Genomic DNA, 26422 nt, shown 5'->3' with positions numbered 1-26422 from the left:
GGTTCATATAAGATGGCTCTTTCTCAATCAGCTATCATAAATATCATTTGAGTATGTAAATTGTGGCCACAAAATAAATAATTGGGAATCCAGTGTTTTTCAGACGAAAGTTGAATAAAGCCAGCCAATGGGGGATATTTATTGACTTTCCGTTTATTCATTTGTTGTTGCTCTTTTATTTCAATAATAACTAGAAATGTCAACTAAGTTCCAACAGAATGCAATAAACTACACAACTGTTCTTTGTCCAAATTTTCTAGTTTTGCTGACAGTGAAATAAGTAAATCAAGAGTAAGGATGAAATATATTCAAGTATCCAAACATCAGCTCAGCTTTTTAAAACTAACAGTCAAAATGGATAGAAACGGTAGCAACATTTTAATATGAACAGATTTGTGAAGTCTAAAGGCTGAAAATTTAAATTGTATCTTTTGGTCCAACAGATGGTTAATTAATTTAACAGCTGTAGGTTAAATGCAGTACAAAATTCGGAAAGCTGACATTTTGAGAGTTAGCCCTTTCATGCTTTGGGGATGCTTTCCAACTTTCCAAATTTGCTGCAATGTTATAGTTTAACCACTGTCAACAGGGCACAACATTTTTAGCAATTAAACTGAACAGCTTTGCTCATCTTTTGGTGTAACATACACGGGGGGCGGGAATACAATAGGTCGATGGTTACTACACAAATACCCTCTATGTTCAATATATCGTGTAAATTAATTAAATTGGGTAAAATACCGGTCATACCTCGAGAAGTGGGCGAATTCATCATAACTTCTGAAGTCATGCACACAATATAGATAACAGTGCAACAGAGCTTCATGTTAAATTGTGTAGTTGGCACTCGCAGCAACAAAGTGCATGTTCCTGGCACAACTTGCCTAGGCCTGCACATCTTCTTCAAAGCTAGTATGCAAGTGGAGCTGTTAGAGGTGTTTAAGAATGACCAATTATTTCTTGACTTGATTCAGTTCATACAACCGTTGACACAACATGTTTTTGAAGCTTGCATATTTACGGGGCTTGTGTCCTTATCATAATTTCCGAAACTTTCTTAATACGCTGTGGTTTTATCCCAAAAGTCACGACAGTCGGCCTACGACGAAATTGTAGCTAGTACTAGTATTAAATTCTAATCGGCTTTTTGCACTCCTTTCTAACGTTTTGGCTCTTGCACACATCGCGCCGTGAAGGTCCGTGAACTGGCAGACCGACAAGACAGGCAAGCAAAATACAAAGAAGCGTCAGAGTCACTAAAAGTTTCAGTGTGTCAGTTGGGACAAAGTAGACCTGAGAAATCAAGTAATGAACATGGTCCTTACCTGTAAAACCTGCCGAATAATACACATTTCTCTTCCCCAAAAATTCCTCTTTCCTGCAAAGGCCGCGGGAAAATGGCGGGAAAATTCTGAAGAAAATTTGATCTCGTCCCCAGAGCCCTTCGGTTCTCTATGCCCGCTGGATTGGCCGCGGGCTCTTGGCACAAATATGGATTGCCAAAGGTATTTTTAACGAGGTATTGCAATACTGCTTTTGTTGCAACTAAAAAGATAACATTGAAGGGCGGGTTAAACCACAATATGTTCAGCGGAGAAGGCTCTGGGTCACAGCAACGCGTTTTCATTGAGAAACGCAAGCCTGTTCGAAAACGAATGTCTCTAACGCACTTTGCCTATAGTCTACATAGAAACGATGGATAACAGTGACGCAAGAGAACATGCTTCGTGATATCCAAATCGGAGTAGCTAAAATAAGGGACGGACCATTATTTTTTGACGAGGCGGAGATAGGGGGTGCGGGGGTTGGGGTTGGCTATCCTCTGGGGCATGAATTTTTCTTCTCTTCCGTAGGTTACGCATGATTTCTTTGGTGGGCAATAACTTGTGTAAGATTTTTTGTAACATCAAAAACGGGGCCTTGGTAGTAGAAAGCACTTTCTCGAATATTTTTCCCCATGTCTTCCCTTACACGATTTTTTTTCAGCCGCTTTTGCTGTGAAAGAACAAGCCTCACTCAAAAAGATAAAGGTCCGTCCCTAACGGTGTTTTTCATCGTTATTGTACGTAGAAGTGTGCAAAAAAGTGGTAATGTGGAGAACCATATGAAAACGGCACTTGCGTATGCAAGTAGCCTTAGTGAGGGTAAACAACTGAAATACACAAGCAAGCGTAACTTCATTTACAGAAAAGCACTTAGAACGTGCATGTCTCCGAGTGTAATTGTATCTAGTAATGTTGTTTTTTTGTTACGTTTTTGCTTATGATTTCTTTAGAGGAACATTCAGCCATTTATAACAAAATTGGCTCTGACATCGGTTTCGTTTTTTTCTTTTTTTTAATTTCTGCTCCACACCATTAGCTTTTTTAAATTCCGAGTTTCATTTAAGGCAGTCTAAGAAACTATACGCCTCTCTCGACACTTGTCGACTTCAATCCCTGAGCATGCTGAGGCACTGGAAACAATCCTCGACCTTCATCTTTGACTACTCGTGAGCCTTCCTCCACCGAGTGGGTATTAGCCCTCTCCTTCCTTCCTCGCGCACGAGCATCGAGCCATATGCTCAAAACGTCGATATCCCCCCTGAACTCGTCAACGTAGAGGTCATTCAAACTATCATTTATTCGCGCCATCCGTTTCTCTAACTCGCTCACTAGGTCGGGCTTCACTTCCGCCAACTTTTTCTGGGATCTTGGCTTTCTCTTTTTATTTCCCTTGTTGTTGTTGTTGCTGTTGTTGTTGTTGTCGTTGTTGTTGTTGTTGTCGTCGTGAAGTTTCCATGATACTCGTTTCTTTCTAATGCTTCCCTCTTTCTCTGGCCTCTTTGGCGTGTCTCCCCCGCAGTTCAAAAGCTCTCTCATTTTCACCATCATAAAGCGTCCCAGGTTGAATCTGGCTTTGGGGACTCGTTTAGCAGTTTGGTGATCATAAATTAGAATGGCGATGAAAATATTTATCCAGATCACTTGTAGACAAATGTTGAAAACGATGAAGAACAGTGGACCAATGATGGCATGACAATCCTGAAGATGTGCAGCTCTGTCACTCACAACTCCCTGAATGAGAAGAGACTGGATAGAGTTTATTGGAGAAGAGTAATCCTGCAGCTCCATTCCAAACTGGAGAAATCCGAAATGACTGAAAGCAAACAAGAACACGAAAAATCCCAGTGAGCAGTTCAAAAGCTCCAGGGCGGATGCTTTCATTACATCTGACAGATGGTTCACATGATTGTTGAACCTAAACAGATACAGTAACTTTAAGGTGTTGAAGAACATCAGCAAAGCCAGTAACGCCGTCTCTATGTCATCTAGGAGTACTTCTCTGTCGAAGCTTATGAACTGAAAAATATTCTCGTGAAGTTTTGCAGTGTTGGCGAAGAGTTCTATCTCTTTGAGGATGTGGATGACTACAAAAGCAATAGCTGACAGGATTTGGGCCAGTTCAACCCAGTTGAGAAACTGCAGGAAGTAGAGCTTACGACTTTGAACCATCTGCTTTGTTTCCTTGTAGATGAAGTATATAATAAACAGCACCAGCATAATTTGACAGACAAGAAGAGCAGCACTGTAGCCAGCTCCAACGTTGTACACGTGAATGGTACGAATCACGTGACTTGAAACCACGTGACCACTTGGTGAAAACTCGACCGGGATCCAAACTGCGCTGAAGAGACTTACGCGAGAGTTGAAAACTGTGAATTCAACCAACACAGCACTGGTAAATCGGTCAAGCCAGTTAAACTGGTTCAACTCAGAAATGACTTTCGACGCAGAGTTTTTTTCGTAGCCAAGTTCTGCCAAGTAACCACCCTGACCATATATTGAGGAAATTCTTCCCCATATAGGAAGACTTTGGGTTTGCTCGGCTGTAGAGTAACGCCAGGGCTTGGGGCAGACCTTGTTCAACGCTTCAGCTGATATGTTCTGTGATGCTGGGAACGGGCGCCATCTTGGTAAGTAGAACTTCGTTTTATCTTCGGTGATGTATGAATATAGTGTTATGCAGGAGTTGAATAGGGTGTTAGCTACCTCTTCGACTTCACATGAATCTAAAGAAAACAAAAAAGCACAAATGGCGAGTTAACGAAAAGCTCAGCTAAAGAGAAAAAAAAATTGCTATGGCCAAAGAAAAGACGACAGTTACTATGCCAACCAAGTCAGTGATCAGCTGAATAGAGGCAAATTTGAATTCATGAAAACAAGGCAATTCTGATCCAATTCTGATCCAATTCTGAGACCTATCACTTTATAAACTCCAATTATCAAGCCATCAATCATAGCAAGATTAGTATATTGATAGCATCTTGTACACCCACCGTTTAATAAAATCTGTTCAACAATTCAGCACTAGTTATTTATACACCCAGATGGATTGCTGCACGTGAAGAATCTTGTCCAAGACATTGGACACTAGCTTCGAGGTCACCCAATTTTACACCTTATATATGCTTGGTGAAGTGTTCTGCTTTAGTATTTATAATTCTTTAAGGCTTATCAAAAAGAAAAAACAACAACCAACAAACCAACAAAACAAAAATAACCAGACGGTTTAAAAGTCGGGACGTTCGTTTACTTCAAATTAATTAAAATGAATAACGTTGTAAGCTGATTGGGACGTAGATTATGTTTGTAAAGTCATTTCTGCATTTTAGTAAATAAAGCACTTGACTATGACTTTTTTTCCATTGATGCGCTTGTTAAAGATCAACGGCCGCTACCACAATAACTTTCTATTGCCTGAACCACAGATATGATTGTCCCACTAATACTGAATTTGACAACCGCAGTGTCTTTGCCTTCAATTAATGGTTATTTTAAAAGCAGAAACATTCTATCATTTTCAACAAAATCTGCTGTCGCACCGTCTTTAACCCGAAGCTGCCTAAGACGGGGCATCCCGACAAGCACCGCTTCACCATCACCAATGTACGGAGTGGAGTTCGACAGCGCCACATCTTTTCTGTCCTCATAGATTCCAGGTATAAGTATATTTAGTATCCAATCCCACATTGTCTTATGCGAAGAAATCTGGAAGAACAAACCAGCGGGGAGACTGCTATAAAACAACTGTAAGTTAAATGGGCTTTTTGTGTGCGTGTCGGATCTCATGCTGGTAGAGTAACCATACAACGTGGAAAGTCTCCCACTGTATAGTTGGGTGTGTTTAAAACACGAAATGGCGAAATGGCGAAAGGGCACTTGACAATATGAGATACAGTTAACCCATACAATTATTAAGGGTTAACCACCTTCACATTAATGATGTAAAGACTAACCCCAGCGCTATTAAGGCTAACCTGAGCGGTATTCAGGCTAACCATAGTGCCATTTCGTGTTTTAAACACGCCCGTATGAGTCAACCCGAGCTGTACGCCAAAATAAGGATGTTAGGGTAATGCAGCAGTCTGCCATTAGAGAGCTTGTTTTTTTGGTTATATGAGTGTCAGTGTGTCAGTTATCATACTAGCAAAGTAACCATACAATTGCGAAAGTCTTCCTCGGAATGAGTTGACCCAAGTTTTGAGCTGAACGCGAAATAACAGTGTGGTAGGGTAATGTAGCAGTTTGCTAAAAGCTCCAATATATTACGATTCAGTAAATTTTCAAGAAGAACTCGAAGAACTCGATGACAGTTATTCTCGAAACCTTAATTAAGCTTTCATTTATTTAATTATAAGACCTTCATAGTTGCTGTATGCCTGTGAAAATCTATTCACCCACAGTTCACCTTATGATTTTTTCGTACCCTTGTTACCGTATTACGTTTGCTCCTCCAGTGTTAATTTTGCGCAAATTGGACAGACGTGCGCTCAGTTCAGTAGATTTTTCAGATGCACGCGCTGTAATGACAACAAAGCAAGTCTCTTATTACTTCCTGTACCTGTTGCCATCCTTGGAAACCTGGGGTTCGTTTCTCGAAGGTTTCGAAAAGTTTTTGCACCCGGAAAGCCGTAGCAAAATCTCAGACCTAATGATTACAGAGCTGCTTTATTCACATATTCTTGATATGAACAGCGGTTCCCTTCAAAGAAGTCTCAGGCGTATACAACTCTCTGTTTTTGAATACAGATTAACTAAAAATGGCTTTGCGGGCCCGAATATCGAAAAGTTCTGGGGGCTTTTAAGAAACGAGTTGCAGGTCTCTTATTACTTCCCGTACCTGTTCTTATCCTTGGAGACCGGGTTCGAAGAGATGAACTGCATGAATGAAGCTTACTTACATCACATACCTGGCTAAGCTCTCCAAATGTTTTGTGCAGTGATGTAGTCAGAGAGAAACTGTCCTGACTGCGGCCTCCATAGCAGATGATCATCAGAATCCACAAATACACAAGATAACTTACTATCTTCCGTATAGCGCGATACATGCGCATCTCCCTCATACGATATGCCCTCGCACTGCGTAACTCCCGCTTGCTCGGAGGCTCTGGCAAGGCAATCTCTTCTTCGTTATCGACTTCTTCTCTTTCGGTCGTGTTGCTGATGTCGTTAAAATTTAAGATCGCGCTGGGCGTGTCAGCGATTTCGTCAAAGTCTGACTTGCAAAAGTATGAGACCAAAAATGCTACGACGACGATCTTCAAAGGTTCAGAAACAAATATGTCCATAAACGTAGAGATCACAATGGAGATCAGCCACTCCTCGCTTATATCTTTACCCCATTGTAAACTGTAGAAGACAATGAAAGTTGCGGACACCGCCGACGATAGAAAGCACAGAAGCCACGCGAGATAAACGAAGCAATGAGGCAGAACCAGTTTATATCCTTTCCGCAGCTGAGTTTTCTTCGTGACCGCATGAATACTGAGATGTTTGTTTACGCTGTACCTCCGTTGACGCATGTCGTTCTCTGATTTCACGCGGCAAAAGATTCCTACTATCAACAGATTTACGGGTATGACTACAAGAAGGCTCTCTACCGCAATGACCAACTGTCGGAGATTAAGAACAAGACGACCCAACCTAAGGGAGCCTTGATTCTGATCATGCCCTGGGACGAACTCATAAAACATGGCACTCGCTAGCATAGTGGTTAACAGAAGTGATAGACAACAAGATAGTCGTTGGACGCGCGTGAAGCGTTTCCTCGGAGGTCTGGTCGCCACTGAAAACCACAGATGCCCATTACCGAATTCTTCGGCTAACCTGTTCTGAAACGACGCCTTAGACATCATTCGTTTTAAGTCAGTTGAGGCTGACGTGAGGGTGCGATCGACTAATCCATCGCCTTTCTCCACAGCCAGCCACGTGAAGCACATGAATGTCTTAACCTCCTGAGTGCACGCGTCATAAATCTTGATAGTGTTTAGGAACCACGAAGGGCTTTTGCCGGAGTTGTCGTGCCATACGCGCACACGTCGTAAGGGGCCAATATTGTTGTAGAGCGAGAGAGTAAACGATGTGATGCTTCCTCTTGCGAATGGAATGATTGAGCCACCCTTCAACTGATAAGGTCTACTAGAACCTGATTCGCCTTCCAGAACGATAAACACGTTAGCACTCGTGCCCGAGTTGGCCCAAATGCCTGTGGATAGTTGAATCTCGTATCGATAGCACCAAGGCGATAGGGAGCCTATAAATGGCTTATCTCCGATCTAAAAGTAAAAAAAGACAAGCAAACAAGTTTGTTTGGAATGGCTACTTCTTCTGGAAAGAGGAGAAATAATCAGGAATGAATGCGTTTATAGAAATGGATGTCTCTTTTGTATTCAGAAGAAGAAGCATTCATTCCTGTGAACGAGACGAACACATTCATTCCTGTAAACGAGACAATACCTACCTTCAAAGCATCCTGCATGTCAGCTTTCCGAGCCCACACCAGTAGCAGCAGATAAAGTCCAAATACACAGCTCACAGCTATTATAACAGCTACATTCCCAGTCTCTGGGAGGCGATCAAATTCAGTGAAAACTTTATCGAAATCTATTGGATTCGGCGCCACAAAGAGCTGACCCCCAAATGAAGTCAGATGACTACACAGGCAGTGGATCGTATCCAGTGTTGTCGTCTCAGCTACCTGTTGGACAGTAAAATTGGTTCAAGAAAAGGACTTTAAAGACACTTACAGTGCTAGAATTTACTGACAACATTAAGATATTGAGACTAGGAACTTTCTTTTTTAAGTTCCCTCAGCGAAAATCGTAGTGGAAGCGAGGGGAAAAATGACCGAGCAAAAACTTTTGGGAAGGTTCCACACGGTTATTTTTCCCTTGCTTTTTATTGCTTCTCATTCAATAAACTGAGGAAACGAAGTAATGTTCGTACTCAAGTATAACAACACTCTAAACGTGCACTAGCAATACTTTTTTCCTCAAGCGTGGAGATAAACCTGACAATCATACAATTGAATCGAGCCGACGATTGACTCACTTGAGTAATGACTTCAATTTGACTAAAGCTTTTGTGCCGTCTTAGAGACAAAAATAGTCCGCGCGGCACCAAAGAAACATCTCAGCAATCTACAACTGAATATAGCGGTAATACGTTAGCCTCTTTGTGCTGAGAGCGATTTTCGATTGAATGTGGAAAGTAATAATGCAATTACTTTTACTTTTGGTTTGCTTTTGGTTTTACGACACTCGATTGAAAACCGCACGACCCAATTACGCTACAAAGATTTAAAACAGAAGTCATCCCAAGTCCATCCTTTATGTTACCTGACATCCTTCAGTTGTCCATTTTGACACGGCTGTACTCCAGTAAAGACAAGCAGCTGGAAACGCTTGCATGGTGTAAATTACATCTCCTCTGCTGTACTTGGGTGCATGAATGGAATGTGCCATATTAGGGGCATCCGCTACAGGGGCTTCCTTGTATTGTACGCATGATCGTTTTGAGCGCCCTTCTCCTGAGCACCTCCTTTTCCTGGACCCACTCCTAGGCTTGATTTTTATCCCAATGAAGTAACACCCTATCCGGCTGACAAGCTCATTACTAACAAACACTACGTAAGGATCACGTGAACAATTGACGTAACCAGATGAAGACCTAACGCAGGATGAAAAATTGGGAACAGTAGCGTTGATGTCACTGTTGCTTAGAGACGGACGTTGCCCGTATTTAACTGACACCAAGAACTCTGTTACGTTGTTTTCTGGACGCACCTTTAGTATCAGAGCCATGCCTGAATGCGTTACATTGATCTTGTAAAAAACTGTATTACTGGCTCCAACGTAATGAGATTGGGAACTGTGTGTTAAATCGTGAGCATAAGGAAGCTTGATAGTTATCAGAGATTCCAGTTTTGTGATTTTCAAAAGATGTCCAGTGCTATTCTTTAGCTCAAGGCTTGACACTCCTGTGGTCACTCGCGCTCCCGAGGGGTCCCACGTGAAAGGCACGAAGCTAGTTGTTACGATCTGCCATGAGCAGAGAATAGAAAACTATGAGTGGTAAGTTTTCCGATGTGACATCAGGCAGTTCAGCAATGGGCTTTGTTCATAATCTTCTAAAGGGGCGTCTCTCGTTCTAAGAGTTATTGTACGACCCTACCCTAATAATATTCCAGATTATAATTTCCCGTAACTGGTCAGGAAGCCTTTGTTATCTGTCATCCGTAACTTACAAATATTTAGTATTAACATCATGGAACATTCTGGCGGGGATGGACTCGATTTCCATAGAAGCAATAATCTGCAAACTATAAACTTTTGCTTGATGATTGGGGTAATGGTATCTATCATCTCGTGAAAAAAGTAACACTTGGCATTTGTTTCCTCCTGCCTGGCTGTCCACAAACAATGTTGCTGTAATGATTAAAATGGGACAATGGCAATGTGGCACGTACATGCGAGGTTTCTATATATTGATGTAAGTTCTGAAACTCATTAATAATTCATCAGGCTTAAACAAAGAGAATTATGACCGTGACGGTGTTTGGATATCTGATCCAGTTATTTACGTGTAGCGTAAATTTTTACAATTTTTCTCCTTAGTCTTAGATATATGAAATACTCAGGACAGTGTTTGACCTCACTGATTTTCAAATACCTCTAAGTTCGTAAAAACTATTTCGCTACGCGTCGTATTTTCAACGCTATTCTCGGAATTTGCCTGAAAATATGGATGGTGGAACACGGTCTTTCATGTTTGATATATTACATATCCACTAGTTCTCGCCTACCTTGCTATCCACAAACTGCGTACCATTATCAAACAAGCTGGGAACGGAAGGAAGAGTGAAACTGCTTCCTTTGCCAGTTGACATAACAGAACCAGCGAGTAAGTCCGGCTCCTCTCTGGACACGAGTAATGACACCGCCTGGGCTAATAGCTCAGTCGGCTCCTCACCGACAAGGGTTTGGGATAAGATCGTGCTTCCGACCTCCTCCAGTGAATTTAGGATACCAATAGCTCTTGCTTTAGACTACAAATTAGATAACATTAACTTAATAAGGCATAACAATTAAGTTCCACTGAGAAACGTGTTCGGCTTCACAAATTTGGCTACCTCTGCTGATGTTACTGTTCGTTAGATCTCCATTTACAAACTGGATCAAACTTAGTGAATTAAAAACGGACATCATAAGTAGAAAAGAGCATGCAATGGTGCTGTTTGACAGAAAATGGCTTGAAACCCTCTTCAGTCAAATAATGCTTCCAAAGTTCGTATAGTGTGATCGTCCGGGTGAGGGTAGTTCTGAAAAGAACTGTTGTTGGTGACTGACGTTTCGACAACCTGAGCGGAAGTCATCTTCAGAGTCAAGTGAATAGTTTTTGTCGACTGCCAGGCTTCCTGCATTGGTGAGACTGGCAGAAACTTTAACACGAGACTGACTGAACACAAACGAGCCACGAGAAATGGTGATGCCAACAATCACATTGCTGTACATCATCAACTGACAAACCACAACATTGACTGGGACTCTGCTCAGTGCTTAACCTACAGTACAAACTATTTTCAACGACTGACTCTGGAAAGCTGGTACACTAACCTAGAACAAACGCCACTTAACAGATGTCAACAACTACCGGCGCCTTACAAACGACTTATCCATGACGGAAACGAAACCGACAAACGGACTTCCAACAGACCGACTTAATTTGACCAACAATAGACGGAGCAAAAACCCACCAATTTGACTAACAATAAGACGGATCGAAACTCACAAATGACTGATGACAAACTTTACACGAGTCTTTCAGCCAATACCATCACGGCTAAACTGGACAATCATGTTCAAAGGACCAGACTTATAATATCATCGACTGACAAAAACTATTCACTTGACTCTGAAGATGACTTCCGCTCAGGTTGTCGAAACGTCAGTCACCAACAACAGTTCTTTTCAGAACTACCCTCACCCGGACGATCACACTATACGAACTACTGATACTCCTGGGTTCAAACCATTTACAATGCTTCCAAAGTTGCGATATTTACACTCAAGATAAAGTCTGCATACGAGCTAGATGGCTCATCAGGCCGGAGCTTAACCCGGTTTCCGTAGCATGGAGTGACCAGGAGTATTTCTATTCCCCCTTGGATGGAATGCTAGTCCATCGCAGGGTTATCCCGCAACATTAAGTTTCCCGGTACCCATTTATACACCTGGGTGGAGAGAGGCACTGTGAGAATAAAGTGTCTTGCCCAAAAACACAACGCAGTATTCCCTGCCAGGGCTCGAACCCGGACCGCTCGATCCGGAGACGAGCGCACTAACCACGAGGCCAACGCGCCTCCCTATACTTAAGCTCAACAAAGCATTTCCCTAAAAGGAACTGGCTTTCTCTTTTTTCCAGCATTACATGTACATTTTACCATCATACTTTAGTTTCTTGCTTCGCCCTCCCATCAGCCCTTCGCTTCCAATTCAATGGTTCGCCACGTTTGAAGGTCGCTCATGTTTCTTTACATCATTTGCCCCTTATTCTTGGTTTCATACGTTTCTTACTACATTAGCAGAAATTTTAAACTTAGCATTTCTTTACCGCTCTTTTGGCTTCTAACTGATCCTTTGCAGCATCTCTTTTCAGTCTTTGGAGGGCTTTCAAACCTACAAACGAAAGTATCGATTCCACGAAGCTCCTTCGCCTTCGGTATAAATTGGAAGAATCCTGGCCACCGACCTGACTGTCAATTATGGCGTATGATCTGGCCATGTATGATGACACCCTGAGAACGCTACCTAGACCAGAAGCCAGACTCCTCGCGCCATCAAATAGTGCCTCGTAACTTATCCCTGCTGAAGACTCCTTTTTCAATACTTCGGTCATCGACTGGAGGGCATCTGTCGCCGCTTTCTGAAAATGAATTATCATGGAAGTGTTCAGTCCAGTCAGTCCTGGAACAAATTACGTGGACGAAAGAAACGCCCTCTGTTAAAGGTTGGCTGACTCCCTCAGTGAGCTTCGAGTCTCTAAATGTCATGCACCACACGAATTTCAGTTAGCACCTTTGTTTGTTATGGAAGATAGCTTCGACGAAGTGGAGGTCACCTTTTAACGACGTCATTTTCAGTTGACTCCAAGGGACGATTTCACCCTCGAGAGAAGAATCGACTGAATGTTTTGACTAACGCAGCCTTTACTGCTCAACACGTGGTGTGTCACAGGTGGTTTTCCGTTAAAAGGTGAAAAACGTACTTGATAGATTCGTAAATCCAGCAGTTCACACAATTAACATTATAGCAATAAGAAAAAAGGTAATAAACACGAAAATAAGGGTAGAAAGACAAACCTGAGCTTCAACAGTAACCTCGCCAATGACAGACGTCGCTTCTGCTATAACGTTTGACGTCTGTTGTACCCTCTCCACAGTCTCCACTCGTATGGCCGATATCTGTTTCACAATACTGGATTTCATCTGTAATAAAGTACTCGTTAAAATGAGATCAATGTTAGGCTTGTAGTTAACGGTGCCAAACATAAGCCGAAGAATTTTTTTACGGCGACAGAATCTTTTTGACTAAAAAAAAAGGGATTGGGGGTTGTTAGATTCCAATTAAATAGGAAAACATGAAGACAGAATTAAACTTTTAAATAACATTTTTATATATATATGGAGCACCTTTCAATCAAGTGTTGTAGTACCAAACTAATGACAATGGAAAAGCACAGCGAACTTAAAATGAAAGCACTTTGAAACAACTGGAACTTGATGCAAATACAGGTACGGAGGCCTAGCGAGGGAAAACGCGGGCTTTGGTTTTGCGTCTGATTGAATGACCAGGTGGCGAGGTTTTTAAACCAATCACAAAACATAGCCATTCCACGATACGTTCAACGCGCAATTAAAAAATTGGGCTATAGCGGACATAGTATCATCACTCTGGTGGACGGAAGCTGCAAGTTGCAAATTTGTGACTTACCTCTTTTCTCTTTTCTTTCAACAGTCCCTGAGTTACTGGCCGAACTTTCTTGTCTTCATCCACAGCCACAATAGCTGCCTTAGCCAGCTGGACTGCACGTGACACATCACCGGACTGAATTAATTTAGTTAACTGACTCTCGTTCCCAGTGGTCAATTCAACCGCTCGTTCCACTAGTTTGTCCGCTTTTAACTGAAGCTCCAATACCTGAGATTGAATTGAAAGAAGCCAAAACATGGCACATTGGTGCCTAAGTATATTTTAATAAAAACGAGTGGCAATTTAATATCACACACAAAAAAATAGTGTTAGCGATTAAGGGCAGTGTACTTAACTCAGTCGATCTCCTACGCAAAGAAAGTAAAAAAAAATACCATACCCACACCCATACCATCCGTTGAAACCTTACCATCCTTAGTTTACAGCAGCATTTTGTCAAGTTCTCTCAACAGCATGTATCAGCTGGCTGAAATATTTAGGAGAGACACTGAGGCTAGACCCCAGACTCCGACGCCCTACCAAATTAAATAAGTACTTGGATTAACTACAAAGTTGCAATTTTGACAAAATTGATTCTTCCCACCTGGACAGGAATCTTCACTTCAGTATACGCGCCAAACATGTCATCCACTCGCACTCGAAAGTCAATAGTAAAGTTATTTGCCTTTGTCCCAGCTGGAAGCTTCGTCTCTACACTGCTTTTTATTCCCTTGTACACCACATTAAGAACACCATCTTCTGTGGTGAAGTAAATGAATTCAAACTGCAGTGGACGATCTGGATCCTCCCAACCACTGCACGTAAAGGAAAATGTTGCGTTAAGGGTGATACCAGACAGCGGTTTTACATCGCACTTTCCTCCAGCAGGAGGGCTGTTGGTGGTGACCTGGTACTCGGAACGTCCCGGATGTCCTCCGCGCCGTTGGGCAGTCAACACAAATTTGTACCTCACATTCGGCTCTAGTACTCCAGGGCGAGTGACAAGTCGCGACGAGGTTAATCTTGTCCGAGTTTTGTCTTGCAACGTCTGATCCGGAACCCAATGAGATTGGTTGACTAAGGAGGTTTTGAATAAGGACCAATGATATGTCAGGCTTCTTCCACACAATGAGTCCTTACAGAGTTTTTCTAGTGCTATCCTTCGAGATGGATTCAATTTCGCGTCACAGTTGTCTTTACAGCTGGAAAAGATAGACATTTACCGTTAAAGGGGAAAAATATTTTGAAACTAAAATATATATATAAAAATACTGACTCAGCAACTTACAAGAGAGTAGTTCATGGATGGTGTACATTGAAATGAACGTTTTTCAGAATTGTTGACATCTGTTCAGGCGAGGGTCGTTACTTTGAGGGAGGGTTGTGGGAGAGGAGAGAAATAGACCTTTTACAGCCTGTCAACCTAGTACAAAACAGGAGAGGTTATAACCTAGGGAAATAATTTAACATACATTATCATCACTTCTGGTGGATCGCCTGGAACAATAACCACTTCCTGTGTGTAATTTGCTCGTCTCCGGCCCCTCTCAACCACAACTGTTATCAAATAAGAACTGTTTTCTACCATGAAGCCGCTGTTTATCTGCAGCAGGGACTCATTAGAGCCTATTTTACCCGCACCAGTCCCATAACATCCTCCGCGACCAAGATCGGACTCAGAAGGACTAGGAATGGCCGAGGTTATTTCGAGCAAATCATCGAGAAGATACTGCATGTTCGTATCTCTGCACACCCAGGTGAAACGCAGACCTAGAGAAAGAAAATACAACAATACGAGGTATCAGGTTAAAATAAGTAAGCATTACTGTTATAAGTTTCCGCTCGAGAAAGTCAGGGTGTAATACGGAAAGAAATTCAAGATTTTAGGAGGGGGTTAATTTATAGCGTGTAAAGAAGACGCGACCGAACCTCGCAAGAGAAATGTTCTCACCATCCCCACCAAGTTGAATGAAAGGTTTGTGGAACAGACAACGACAGGGAAAAACACATGTAACCAGAAAAAACTTGCGACAGTTTCAAAATGACGTCGAGTCAAAATGCTTTCATATGAAAATGAATTTTACAAATCTACTTAAAAAAGATAACTCGATAACACACTACGCAACAATGACCGTGTTTGCCCCTATGCGCCCTTTTCCCATGCTCTTAAGCCCGGATCCGTTCACGTGATTTCACCGGAATGGACGACCGCACTTGGTGACCCGAAACAGATTGCCTACGTTGAAACAAAGAGTTCCAGGACTACCCAGTTTACCCAGTTGCTTTGAAAGGCAGGGTTGAACTTACGGACTTCAGGATCAAACGCATCGGGGTCATGTGACAAGGAAGCATTGAAGATCAAAGTCTTATTGAATCCTCGCTCCACCTTAGTTCCTCCGGCAATGCGTGCAACGATTGGACTGCTGATGACCCGAATGTAACCTTCACCAACACCAAACACTTTCGTTCCTTCCATCTCCACGGTCAGTCGAACTGAGTAGCTCCCAACCGGTAGACTACCCCGTGGTATAAGCAGTTCAGAAGATCCGTTTCTTGATAGAACTTTATCTGAATACAAATGAAACACCTCCCAGTTGAAAATTGTCGCGAAGGAAAGCTCACAATCGAGTTCCACTTCGGAAGGAATCAAAATCTGGTTAGCTCGGCGCACGCTCACAGCTGACGTCACATTTGGTGATAAGCTCGGCAACCTCACAGTTGGACTGCGGCATGGACGCTCTTTTAAGAAATGAAAAATAAAATATAATAATTGAGAAAAAACGTGGTTATTCAACGGTCATCAATGTTTATAGAATCGTAAATGTCATTTAGTTTCGCCAACTTTTGAATTATACATGACTTCGCCTCCCTCCCGCATGAATCAGAGTTGATAAGACTCGCCATCTTGAAGGTTGCTCATTATCTGGTGGGGAATTGTCCATCTCAAACTCGTTAATACATTCATCAAGTTTAAACAAAGGAAATCATGACCGTGACGGCGTTTGGATATGTGATCTTGGTCAGCATAAAGTTTTACCGTTTTTTTTTACCATTTTTTCCTTATAGTTTTCGTTTGATTAAGAAAATATATCAAACACTCAAAGCAGTGTTTGACCACATTTCCAAACACCTCGAATTTCGTCAAAAATACTTCGCTAAGCGTCATATTTTCAACTCTCTTCCCGGTGTTTGGAAATTTGGTCGAACATGGTCTTTTGTGTTTGATATATTTCTTAAAATGGATGAGTACAATTCATATCCTCTTCATATATCGGTTACCCTCCTTTGTTGATCCTGGTGTTTTATTTGCTCTCTCTTACGTGGTCTCGTTCTTGTCTTCGGAGACACATTATCACCGAAGTCCTTGACAAGCTGAACATACTCATGAAACGCAAACTCTGTAGTTTATTTCCTTACCAGCTTTGTAAGTGTCACAATATCCGCCGCTGAACATCTCTTGGCAACTACAGTAAGGTCCATCCTCCACCAAACACGTCCCTCCATTTAGACAAAGATAATTCTCACAGGGATCGTCTGAAGCATTGAAAAACATCGAAGTTTTGTCAGCCAGTGACAAGTTTCTACTGCCAAAAGGTTTTTCCGAGTTCTCCCAACGTAAGTCGAGCCTTTCGCACACAGATCGGACGATCTGCAACAAAGCTACGAGGGAGTTGGAAAAGTAAAGAACTGGCCAGTGTAGAACAATGTGTTCAAGTGGTTTAATATAACGCCATGTGTTGTGACGTCCCTTGATATTAGGTCCCTGGCAGCTCAATGTTCCAGCAAACATTCAACCGTTTGGCAAAAGCTCATGGGTCACAAAGTACAGTTAGATAACACTGACTTGATGAAAATAAAATGTTTATCTAACAAATTGAAGATAAAGAGACCATGGGATGATTTAATCAATTTTTAAGGGATCGATGAATCTTAACTTACACATTTTCGTCTCGACAAGGATGGGCTCCGAGAAGTCTCCTGAACCGCTACTCGTGAAGGCAGCTACCCGGATCGTGTATACGGTGTTATGCGAGAGCCCGTCTAGAACAGCAGTATATTCGTCATTGCTTGTTTCGCGAACAGCTGTCTGGTTGTTCCGTTTCGCCCAGTATTCCACCTTGTATCCATTAAGAACACCATTCTCTGAACCCTCAGGGATTGGGTCCCATTCCACGATAATGGACCTCGAATCTCGGTGGATCAAATGCAAATTAGTTGGGGGAGCGCTGGGCACTAAAAAGATGAATACAATACACATCGGTGTACTAAGCAAAAAGGTACCAAAAGTAACGCACGAGCACATTTTGATCGAGATAGGAGAATGAAGACGAAAAAGCTATTTCCGAATAGCTGTTACCTCAGTTTCAAATCGAATCTGAGTTTTGCTTGCACGTTCATTGTTTTGCAAATCAACCTCACGCTCATTTCCATTTGAAAGGTTGTGCACCAGGACTCGTTTTGAAAAAGAGGCAAAAAGCTACACGGAAATGGCTTATTAAATCAGGCACTTCACTTTCAAATTCACTCCATCCTTTCAAAAAAAAAAGAAAAAAGGTAGACGGTAGACTCCCTGACCATTTGTGAGCGGAGAAGGAGACTTCGAACTGGATAATCAAGCCTCAACGCCGGAAAGTGAAATATTCACCAATACAAATGCGCGTCAACTAAAAGCAAAGTCGATCTGCGATCTAATTTGAACAAACAATTTTATGTTCAATCTTACCCACTCAGTCTGTAAATCTCAATCCTTCATGAGTTATATTTAACTCAGTTGCTTTACTTTCGTTAAGTGTCTTGCTTGAATGTTTTTCGACACGATCGTTTTTTGTTAGAAGGTTTAATACTGTTGAGATTTATATGATATCTTACCGCCTTCCATAGTTCGCGCTGTAATTGGCACACTTTTGGGCCCTTCACCGATGTTGTTCCTGGCCGAAACGCGAATGACATACAGCGTGTAAGCCTGTAGATCACCCAAAAGAAGTTGCGTGGGAATCTGTGCAGGGAACGAGCGGTAATCATCCGGCTTGTTAGCGTGACTGATGTAAACGTGATGTAGAAGGATTTTCCCATGACGATGCTGTTCCGGAACACTACTCCAACTGACAAGCAAACTTGTAGGACTTGTTGCTTTTGCAGAAACTTGACCAGGTGGTGCAGTAGGAGCTGAAAAAGAGGATTTGACATCACAGTCTGCAGTTTGGATGTGTTTCAGTACACAGCAGGGCCTATCTGAATAAATCTAAGACGAAGGTACAGTTTTTATTCTACTAGGATGACTTTCTGCTTCACTAACTATTATTGACTTCGTCACTTAGAACGAAACTAAGAACCTTTGCTGGAAGATGCTGGTCGGGGGCATTCGGGCAATAGTTATTTCTCTAATCAGTCGGGAACCAGTTCAATATGTTCTTTTATGTTACTCACCAGACACAAAAGTCTCGCAGAGGTCACCAACGAATTTCTCAGGAAAATGGCAGAGAAAAATCTCACTGGATGGTTTACAGGTTCCGTTGTTAAGACATGGTGAGCTGCGACACATCTCACATCTGTCTTCTCTCAAACGAGAGTTACTTACTTACCACCTGCCATAGTACGTGCTGCAAATGCCTTACTTTTGGGTCCTTCTCCAATGTCGTTTTACCGCCGAAACACGAATAACGGAAACTGTGCAAGCAACTTTAACACTATTTTTAAGACTTTCTTACCTTCTGCGTCTGTTCGCGTTATTACCATCTTTGCAGGCCCTGCCCCTCCAGAACTCACAGCTGACACATTAACGACGTACGTGGTGTACACGGCCAGGTCTGTAAGGTTTGTGGTATTTGTTGTATAGTTCACACTCACAAACTTGAAATCACTCTTTAAATAAACTGGGTAATAAATAATGTTGTATCCAACGGGCTTTCCTTGAAGATATTGCTTTGGCACGTGACTCCATGTCACTACCAGACTTGTGGAGCTTGTATTATGGGCATCCACTAGGTCAGGACCTCGAGATGGAGCTGTGGAGTGAGAAGTAGTTGAACGTAGAGGTAGGAAAAAGTATTGAGCTCATTAAGCTAATTTATTAAAAAGTAAAGCGACCTCATGGTAGCTACTGATAAAATTGCACACTTAAGCTCAGTCACAACCCATTTGCCACTAAACTAGTGCTGAGCTCTCCTTGAAACAGAATTTTTAAGTTTAACACTATTTTTAAGACTACCTCACCTTCTGCATCTGTTCGCGTTATTGCCATAATTGCAGGCCCCACTCCACCAGAACTCACTGCTGACACATTAATAACGTACATGGTATACACAGCCAGGGCTTTGAGGGTTGTAGTGTTCGTCGTGTAACTCACACTCACAAAATTGAAATCACTCTCTAAATCAACTGGGTAATAAATAATGTTGTATCCAATTGGGTTTCCTCGGAAGTACTGCTTTGGCACGTGACTCCATTTCAATGCCAGACTTGTGGAGCTCGTGTTGTGAGCGGCCACAAGGTCAGGAGCTCGAGATGGAGCTGTGGAGTGAAAAGAAGTTGAACGTAACTGTAGAGGTAGAGGTAGAAGAGTGTATTGAGCTCATTAAGCTAATTTATTAAAAAGTAAAGCGACCTCATGGTTGCAACTGATACAATTGCACTCTTAAGCTCAGTCATAAGCCATTTGTAACCAGACTCTTGTAGAGCTTTCCTTCAAACCACATTTAATTCGTTATTGGCATTGAATCTTAAGTTTAACAATATATTTAAGACTCCCTTACCTTCTGAGCTTGTTCGAGCCATTGTCATATTTGGCGGCCCCAGTCCTCCAGAACTCACTGCTGACACGTTAATGGCATACTTGGTATAAACATTTAGCTCCGTAAGGGTTGTAGTGTTTGTCGTGTAGTTCACACTGGCAAACCTTATTTCACTCTCTAAATCAACTGGGTAATACGTAATGTTGTATCCAATAGGTTTTCCTTGAAAATACTGTTTTGGCACGCGACTCCATGTCACCACTAGACTTGTGGAGCTTGTGGTGTACGCGGTTACCAAGTCAGGTGGTTGAGATGGAGCTGTAGAGTGAAAGAAAGTTGCAAGTTACTGTAGAGATACGAGAGTGTTGACCTTATTAGTTGAGCTTATTTTATCAAAGCAAACCGATGACACGATTACAACTAATACAACTGCACTTTTGAGTTCAGTCATAAGCTATTCGTGCCCGAAATCTTGTTTAGCTTTCCTTGAAACAGACTCCATGTCATCGCCAGACTTGTGGAGGTTGTGTCTAACGCGGTTACCAAGGCAGGAGTTTGAGAAGGAGCTGGTGGAGAGTAGAAAGATAAGGTAAGAGAATGTATTGACCATATTAAAGCTGATCTTTATAGCAAGGCAAATTGCTTGTTCAGGTTAACAGAAGTAAATTGTTGCAATCAAACTATTGCAATAGAATAGCACTTTTAGGATTATCACATATTTGTGATCAAACCCTTGCTGAAATTTCCTTAAAACTGCATTGGATTTCTTCATTGGCAGTGGATTTTTAGTTTGACGCTTTCTTGAAGACTTGATTACCTTCTGCGCCCGTTCGAGTCATCGCCATCTTTGCAGGCCCCACCCCTCCAGAACTCACTGCTGACACATTAACTACGTAGATGGTGTACACGGCCAGATCCGTAAGGGTTGTAGTGTTTGTCGTGTAGTTAACGCTCACAAACTTGAAATCACTTTTTAAATCAACCGGGTAATAAACAACGTTGTATCCAAGAGGCTTTCCTTGAAAATACGGCTTTGGCACGTGACTCCATGTCACTACCAGACTTGTGGAGCTTGTGTTATGCACAGTTACCAGGTCAGGAGTTCGAGATGGAGCTGGTGGAGTGAGAGAAAGTTGAAAATTACCGTGGAGGTAAGAGGGCGCGTGGACTTTATTACAGCTGATTTACAGAGCAAAGCAAATTGCTTGTTTAGATTTACTTGTTGGAAACAAAGCGTTGTAATAGAATTGCACCTTTAAGCTTATCAACCATTTGCGACTAAACTAGTGCTGAGCTCTTCTTGAAACAGAATTTTTAAGTTTAACACTATTTTTAAGACTACCTCACCTTCTGCATCTGTTCGCGTTATTGCCATAATTGCAGGCCCCACTCCTCCAGAACTCACTGCTGACATATTAATAACGTACATGGCATACACAGCCAGGTCCTTGAGGGCTGTAGTGTTCGTCGTGTAATTCACACTCACAAAATTGAAATCACTCTCTAAATCAACTGGGTAATAAATAATCTTGTATCCAATAGGCTTTCCTCGGAAGTACTGCTTTGGCACGTGACTCCATTTCAATGCCAGACTTGTGGAACTCGTGTTGTGCGCGGTTACCAAGGTAGGAGCTCGAGATGGAGCTGAAGAAATATACAGGGATCAGCAAAAAGTACAGATTTTTTAAACCGGAATCTATGGCATTTTCATTATTTGATAGGAAGCTTGTTCATTGAAACGAGGAAGAAATTATCAGGTATATTTGAATTAAGCGTTTTAATTAGAGGTTTTTAGTCTTTAATAAGCCTGAAAAGGAAAATCAAGAATATTTACTGTAGATATCCTGTAGATTTCCCATTTTCTGACTAGAGTTATTAACCTACCACTTGCCATAGTTCGTGCTGTAAATGCCGTACTTTTGGGTCCTTCTCCGACGTCGTTCTCTGCCGAAACACGAATCACGTAAAGCGTGTAGACCTGGAGGTCATTAACATAGCTTTGTGTTGACCCAGATACAGGGACTGTAAAGGAATTGTTCTGTTTATGGGCAAGGCTGATATAAACATTATATTGAAAAATATCTCCATGGCGATTTTGTTCCGGAACACTACCCCAAGAGACCCTCAAACTTGTAGGGCTTGCTGCTGTTACGAAGACTTGACCAGGCGGTGCAGTGGGGGCTGAAAAAGACGAACAAATAATTACCGTTTTGTCTTCTGTCGAGTGTAACGACTGTATAAACGTGTTCTAGATTTTCTTTAGACTACTCACCGGATACAAAAATCTCACAGACGTCACCATAGAATTTCTCAGGACAATCACAGAACACAACATCACCAGATAATTGACAGGTCCCGTTGTTACGACATGGTGAGCTGCGACACGGATTATCTGGAAAATAAAATTCATTGAGTTGAAATATGAAAATGTGAAGGGGAAGTAACTCAATAGGTGAAACTGGAACTATGAATGGAGGACTCATTAGTAGAACAGGGAACCACTTTACTTGACAGGACAAGAATAATAGTCTATTTGCACCTGTTGAAGCCAAGGTCGATTTTGCAGGCCCTTCTCCACCAGAACTCACTGCTGACACATCAATGGCATACTTGGTATAAACATGCAGCTCCGCAAGGGTTGTAGTGTTTGTGGTGTAGTTGACACTCACAAAATTGTAATCACTCTCTAAATCAACTGGGTAATAAATAATGTTGTATCCAATGGGCTTTCCTTGAAGGTACCGATGTGGCACGTGACTCCATTTTAGTGCCAGACTTGTGGAGCTGGTGTTGTAAGCGGTTACCCAGGCAGGAGCTCGAGATGGAGCTGAAGACATGAAACACACATTCATCCTTAGTACAGATCATTGGTTGAAAATTGTCTCTTTTTTAGTTTTCTGCCATGTTAAGCTATGAAGATTTCGTGACTGACAGACCAAAATCCTTTAGGTCCTCGCTGTTGATGTTCCAGTTTTGATCGTGGAACTGAAATGCCGAATATTGGTATGGCTCCATTGAATTTAAGTGACCTATTTTTATGTCAACTTTATAGCTATATAGAAGGTGCTGTAAACCACAATACGTTTCAAGCAGGTTATGACGGTCATAATGATCAATTCATAATGTGGGTTCTGATTATCCATAACAATTAGTCTACAAGTGCAAGGTATCTATCGACTGACAGTTGGCGAGGGAGTGAGTGAGCAACCTAAGCCGCAAATCGTAATTGATTAATCAAACATGAAATATCGAGTTTTTAATGACTTTTAATTTTGACCATTAAGCAATAAAAATCCGAGGTCCTTCTGTTGATCGTTCTCCATTGAGGGAATCTGGTTATATAGTAAGGCAAGACTTTCTGATTGTTCACTTCCTTACTTTTTTTCATCGGTCTTCTTGTCAGTGAATTGACATCTCGAGAAAAATCATGTCTTGAGCACTTTTTGTTGTTCATTACTAACACGTTTAAGAACAATTTTTTACCTCGATCTGCTTTTGTGGTAACAATGATGCTTTGGAAACTTTCGGGAGGGATCCCTTCAACTGGTAAACCGTGAACTGGAAACACTTTAATAACGTAAGAAGTGTTGCTATGGAGACTTTCGATTAGGGTAGAGTTCACGTTCCAGGCAACGAACTGACTGAAAGAAGTATTTTGCACCAGAACTTTGTAGCCGAGAATGAAGAGTTCTGGAACTGGATTCCACTCCACACGGACACTTTCGAATGTCAGGTAGGTCGCTTTGAGTCCGGTTAGGTTGGTAACGAAAACTGAATAATAAAACAAGAGAGAGAAAAAAAAACAAAAAAACAAAAAAAAAAAACAAGTGAATAAATAGATACGTAAATGATTGACTGACTGAATGAATGAAAGAATGATTGATTGATTGATTTATTCATTGATTCATTGATTCGAAGTGACCAAGCGAAGAAGGTATGGGCAAATGGCTCAATGGGTGAAGGAATGAATGCATGACGTATGCAGGTAATAAGTGAACAAAGTGTGAATAGTAATTGATGCAAAAATTGACCATTCGTTAGATCAGTAGAATGAGGAAGGGCTTCCTTACTTGTGAAGCGGTAAACATCTGTCACGTTTTGTCCTCCTCTTCCTCCCAGACATCCTTGTGAAACGTTAAGCCGAGGTAATGTGGCGGAGACATCTAAATAACCAAGACAGTCGCTTCCATTGTGTACAGCAAACACTCTGAGACCACGTGACCAAGCTACAGAGCCACAGGCCTGGACAAAATTGGACCTTTCAAATGGAGGCTTTTGATTCCTCGGCAGGTTAATCAGCTCTTTTTCCACAGAGAAACAACCAATTCGCTCAAGAAACACTTGTAAGAAAGCAAGCACATGTTGATTTGGCAGATTAGCTTCCCAGTTTCATATTAAGGAAACTATAAACTGAATAAGTTTGTTTTATTTACTAATGTTGTCTGTAGCTAGTACTTCCAACGATGGTCGATCACCTTAACGCTTTTAGTCTTTCCTCAATTTAAATATCTCGAAAGTGTTGGGTATGGATAACATGTGAAAGTTTAGTACAGTATACATCTTGAAAGCCGCCCTGTCAATTGAGTTGTTGCGCACCTCAGAGAATGAATACATTTTCTGAATAAGAATCTTCCTCAACGGACCTCTAGTTTGACTTGTTCCTTATAAGAAGACTGTCTTTTCTTTGTCTATGGGTATTGTTCTGACCTCCTGGCGATTAGACGGGTTGTTAGAAATTAAGGATTATGACGCAATATTATAGCGGAGCCCAATGTTTATCAAAATTGGATGGAACCTACAGCACTTGTCGACAATTTAGGTGTACATGCAATTTACTTACCAAAGTGGGGTTTGACGAAGCAGTTTACTACGCCACTAGCTGAATCGCTGTCATAGCAACAGTCACGCAACAAACACTGCTCTTCTGTTATGTTTGGCCAACCACATTCAACTCTAGGAAGAGTTATACTTGAATTGCAAAGGCCTGGGGAGAGAACTCTGACGCTGTCACATGCAAGGTTCACTGCATTCCACATTGCATACTTTAAACTTCATTTGGAATGCTTGGTTTTAAGGCTTTTGTATTTCCTCTCAGTGATAAGTTTTCTCGGAATGCGTGGTAAACAAAAGTTGTTTAAGAACTTATCGATGTTGCGTTACAATGAATGTCAAATTACTATCTAATTTCTGTGAGAAATTTCGTTTTAATTTTGACGCAAAATTTTAGTTTCCACATTTCATTTCATATGTACCACTCGGGTGCGCGCATTTACGTATTTGTTTGTTACGAAGAGTAGTGCAGTACGAGACTAATTTGTAGTGTTCAGCAAGAATGCTGCTTGGAAGTCAGTTACGTCAGTGTGTACAAGACCAACGAATACAGATTGACTTTAATACTGATTTTAAGATGGTTGAAAACATTTTCAAGCTGTTCTTAACGTATTTCCACCGTTCATTACATAAAAATGACAAAATTAAATAAAACAAATAAATAAATAAATAAATAAATAAATAAATAAATAAATAAAACGGAGTGTTACCTCGCAAAGCTCGTGTGGTCTTCATTGTAATCTTAACCAGGCCTCGTTTTGTAACGTTTCCCAGCATGCCGTTCAGGTCTGGAATGTTACAACTTCTGCCGTACCACCACGCTCCTTTATTGATGCGCGCGCATGATCTGTTCGCCTTGTCATTATCGCGATCCCAGGTGGAGAATGCAGAGTTATTAGCATCCGAAAGAATATCACTTAGGTTGCCTCGATATTTCCCTACATGAAGGTTGTAGTTGTCGAATGGACTCGACACGCGGAAATTATCATATTCAGAAAAAAATGTTTGGTTGCGCCCATCAATGGAAACCGATATCTCAATTCTCAGCATGTGCTCTCCTCTGCGAGTTATACCATTTATGTAAAGATTTCCAAGCCAGAACTCAAAACCGTGTCTGCCGAAACCTTTTTCGTATGAAACCCAATCTCTTGTAAAGTTAACGGAGGCGTTGATGCGTTGTTGAAACACGAGCCATCCACCATTAGGACCACTCATGTCGCACCACGCCTGAATGGGTTTCTGCTGGATTGGATCCTGACCGATGTCCGGTGTGCGTAGATAGTAAATACCATCTGAACGGCGTCCCCGGATAAAAAGAGTCTGGCAGCTCTCGGCTAGGAATGAAGTTACACGTTAATAAGTTAGCCTGGTTCAACTCTTGTAAGCCCGTTCCTCCACCTCAGGCAAAGGAAGATATTTTGAGCGCGAGTCTAACTTGCAAAAGTTACAGGTGACCAGGTGTACCAATGATATTCCAGGCTAACCAACCTGATATGTACGTTTTTCAGTCAATTCAAATTTCCTCGGACAGGAGAGACTTTTCTCTCGTCGGGTTTACTGTATGGGGCGA

The 26422-nt window shown here is 41.7% G+C and overlaps 1 protein-coding gene across 1 annotated transcript in view; it reads right to left on the bottom strand.

The window, feature by feature from the left end:
- Window positions 1-200: 200 nt before the first annotated feature.
- Window positions 201-26422, bottom strand: part of LOC145489382 (uncharacterized) — a 32629-nt gene continuing 6407 nt past the window's right edge. The window contains exons 5-31 of the mRNA XM_081468347.1: window positions 25563-26186; window positions 24863-25006; window positions 24093-24362; window positions 23506-23793; window positions 22562-22849; window positions 22295-22414; window positions 21907-22203; window positions 21370-21666; window positions 20840-21136; window positions 20044-20340; window positions 19505-19801; window positions 19000-19296; window positions 18161-18457; window positions 17231-17524; window positions 16709-16825; window positions 15599-16030; window positions 14764-15061; window positions 13896-14493; window positions 13313-13519; window positions 12682-12807; window positions 11934-12245; window positions 10126-10368; window positions 8660-9361; window positions 7783-8019; window positions 6233-7597; window positions 4865-5030; window positions 201-4051 (exon numbers count right to left, since the gene is read on the bottom strand). Of these exons, the coding sequence (XP_081324473.1) occupies window positions 2403-4051; window positions 4865-5030; window positions 6233-7597; window positions 7783-8019; window positions 8660-9361; window positions 10126-10368; window positions 11934-12245; window positions 12682-12807; window positions 13313-13519; window positions 13896-14493; window positions 14764-15061; window positions 15599-16030; window positions 16709-16825; window positions 17231-17524; window positions 18161-18457; window positions 19000-19296; window positions 19505-19801; window positions 20044-20340; window positions 20840-21136; window positions 21370-21666; window positions 21907-22203; window positions 22295-22414; window positions 22562-22849; window positions 23506-23793; window positions 24093-24362; window positions 24863-25006; window positions 25563-26186 (10559 nt within the window). The 3' untranslated portion in view covers window positions 201-2402. The remainder of the gene's footprint in view (window positions 4052-4864; window positions 5031-6232; window positions 7598-7782; window positions 8020-8659; window positions 9362-10125; window positions 10369-11933; window positions 12246-12681; window positions 12808-13312; window positions 13520-13895; window positions 14494-14763; window positions 15062-15598; window positions 16031-16708; window positions 16826-17230; window positions 17525-18160; window positions 18458-18999; window positions 19297-19504; window positions 19802-20043; window positions 20341-20839; window positions 21137-21369; window positions 21667-21906; window positions 22204-22294; window positions 22415-22561; window positions 22850-23505; window positions 23794-24092; window positions 24363-24862; window positions 25007-25562; window positions 26187-26422) is intronic.

This window comes from Orbicella franksi, chromosome 1, assembly GCF_964199315.1.
Source record: "Orbicella franksi chromosome 1, jaOrbFran1.1, whole genome shotgun sequence".
Classification (NCBI taxonomy): domain Eukaryota; kingdom Metazoa; phylum Cnidaria; class Anthozoa; order Scleractinia; family Merulinidae; genus Orbicella; species Orbicella franksi.
The sequence above is the reverse complement of the archived record's forward strand: the minus strand, read 5'-3'. Positions and strand labels throughout refer to the sequence as shown.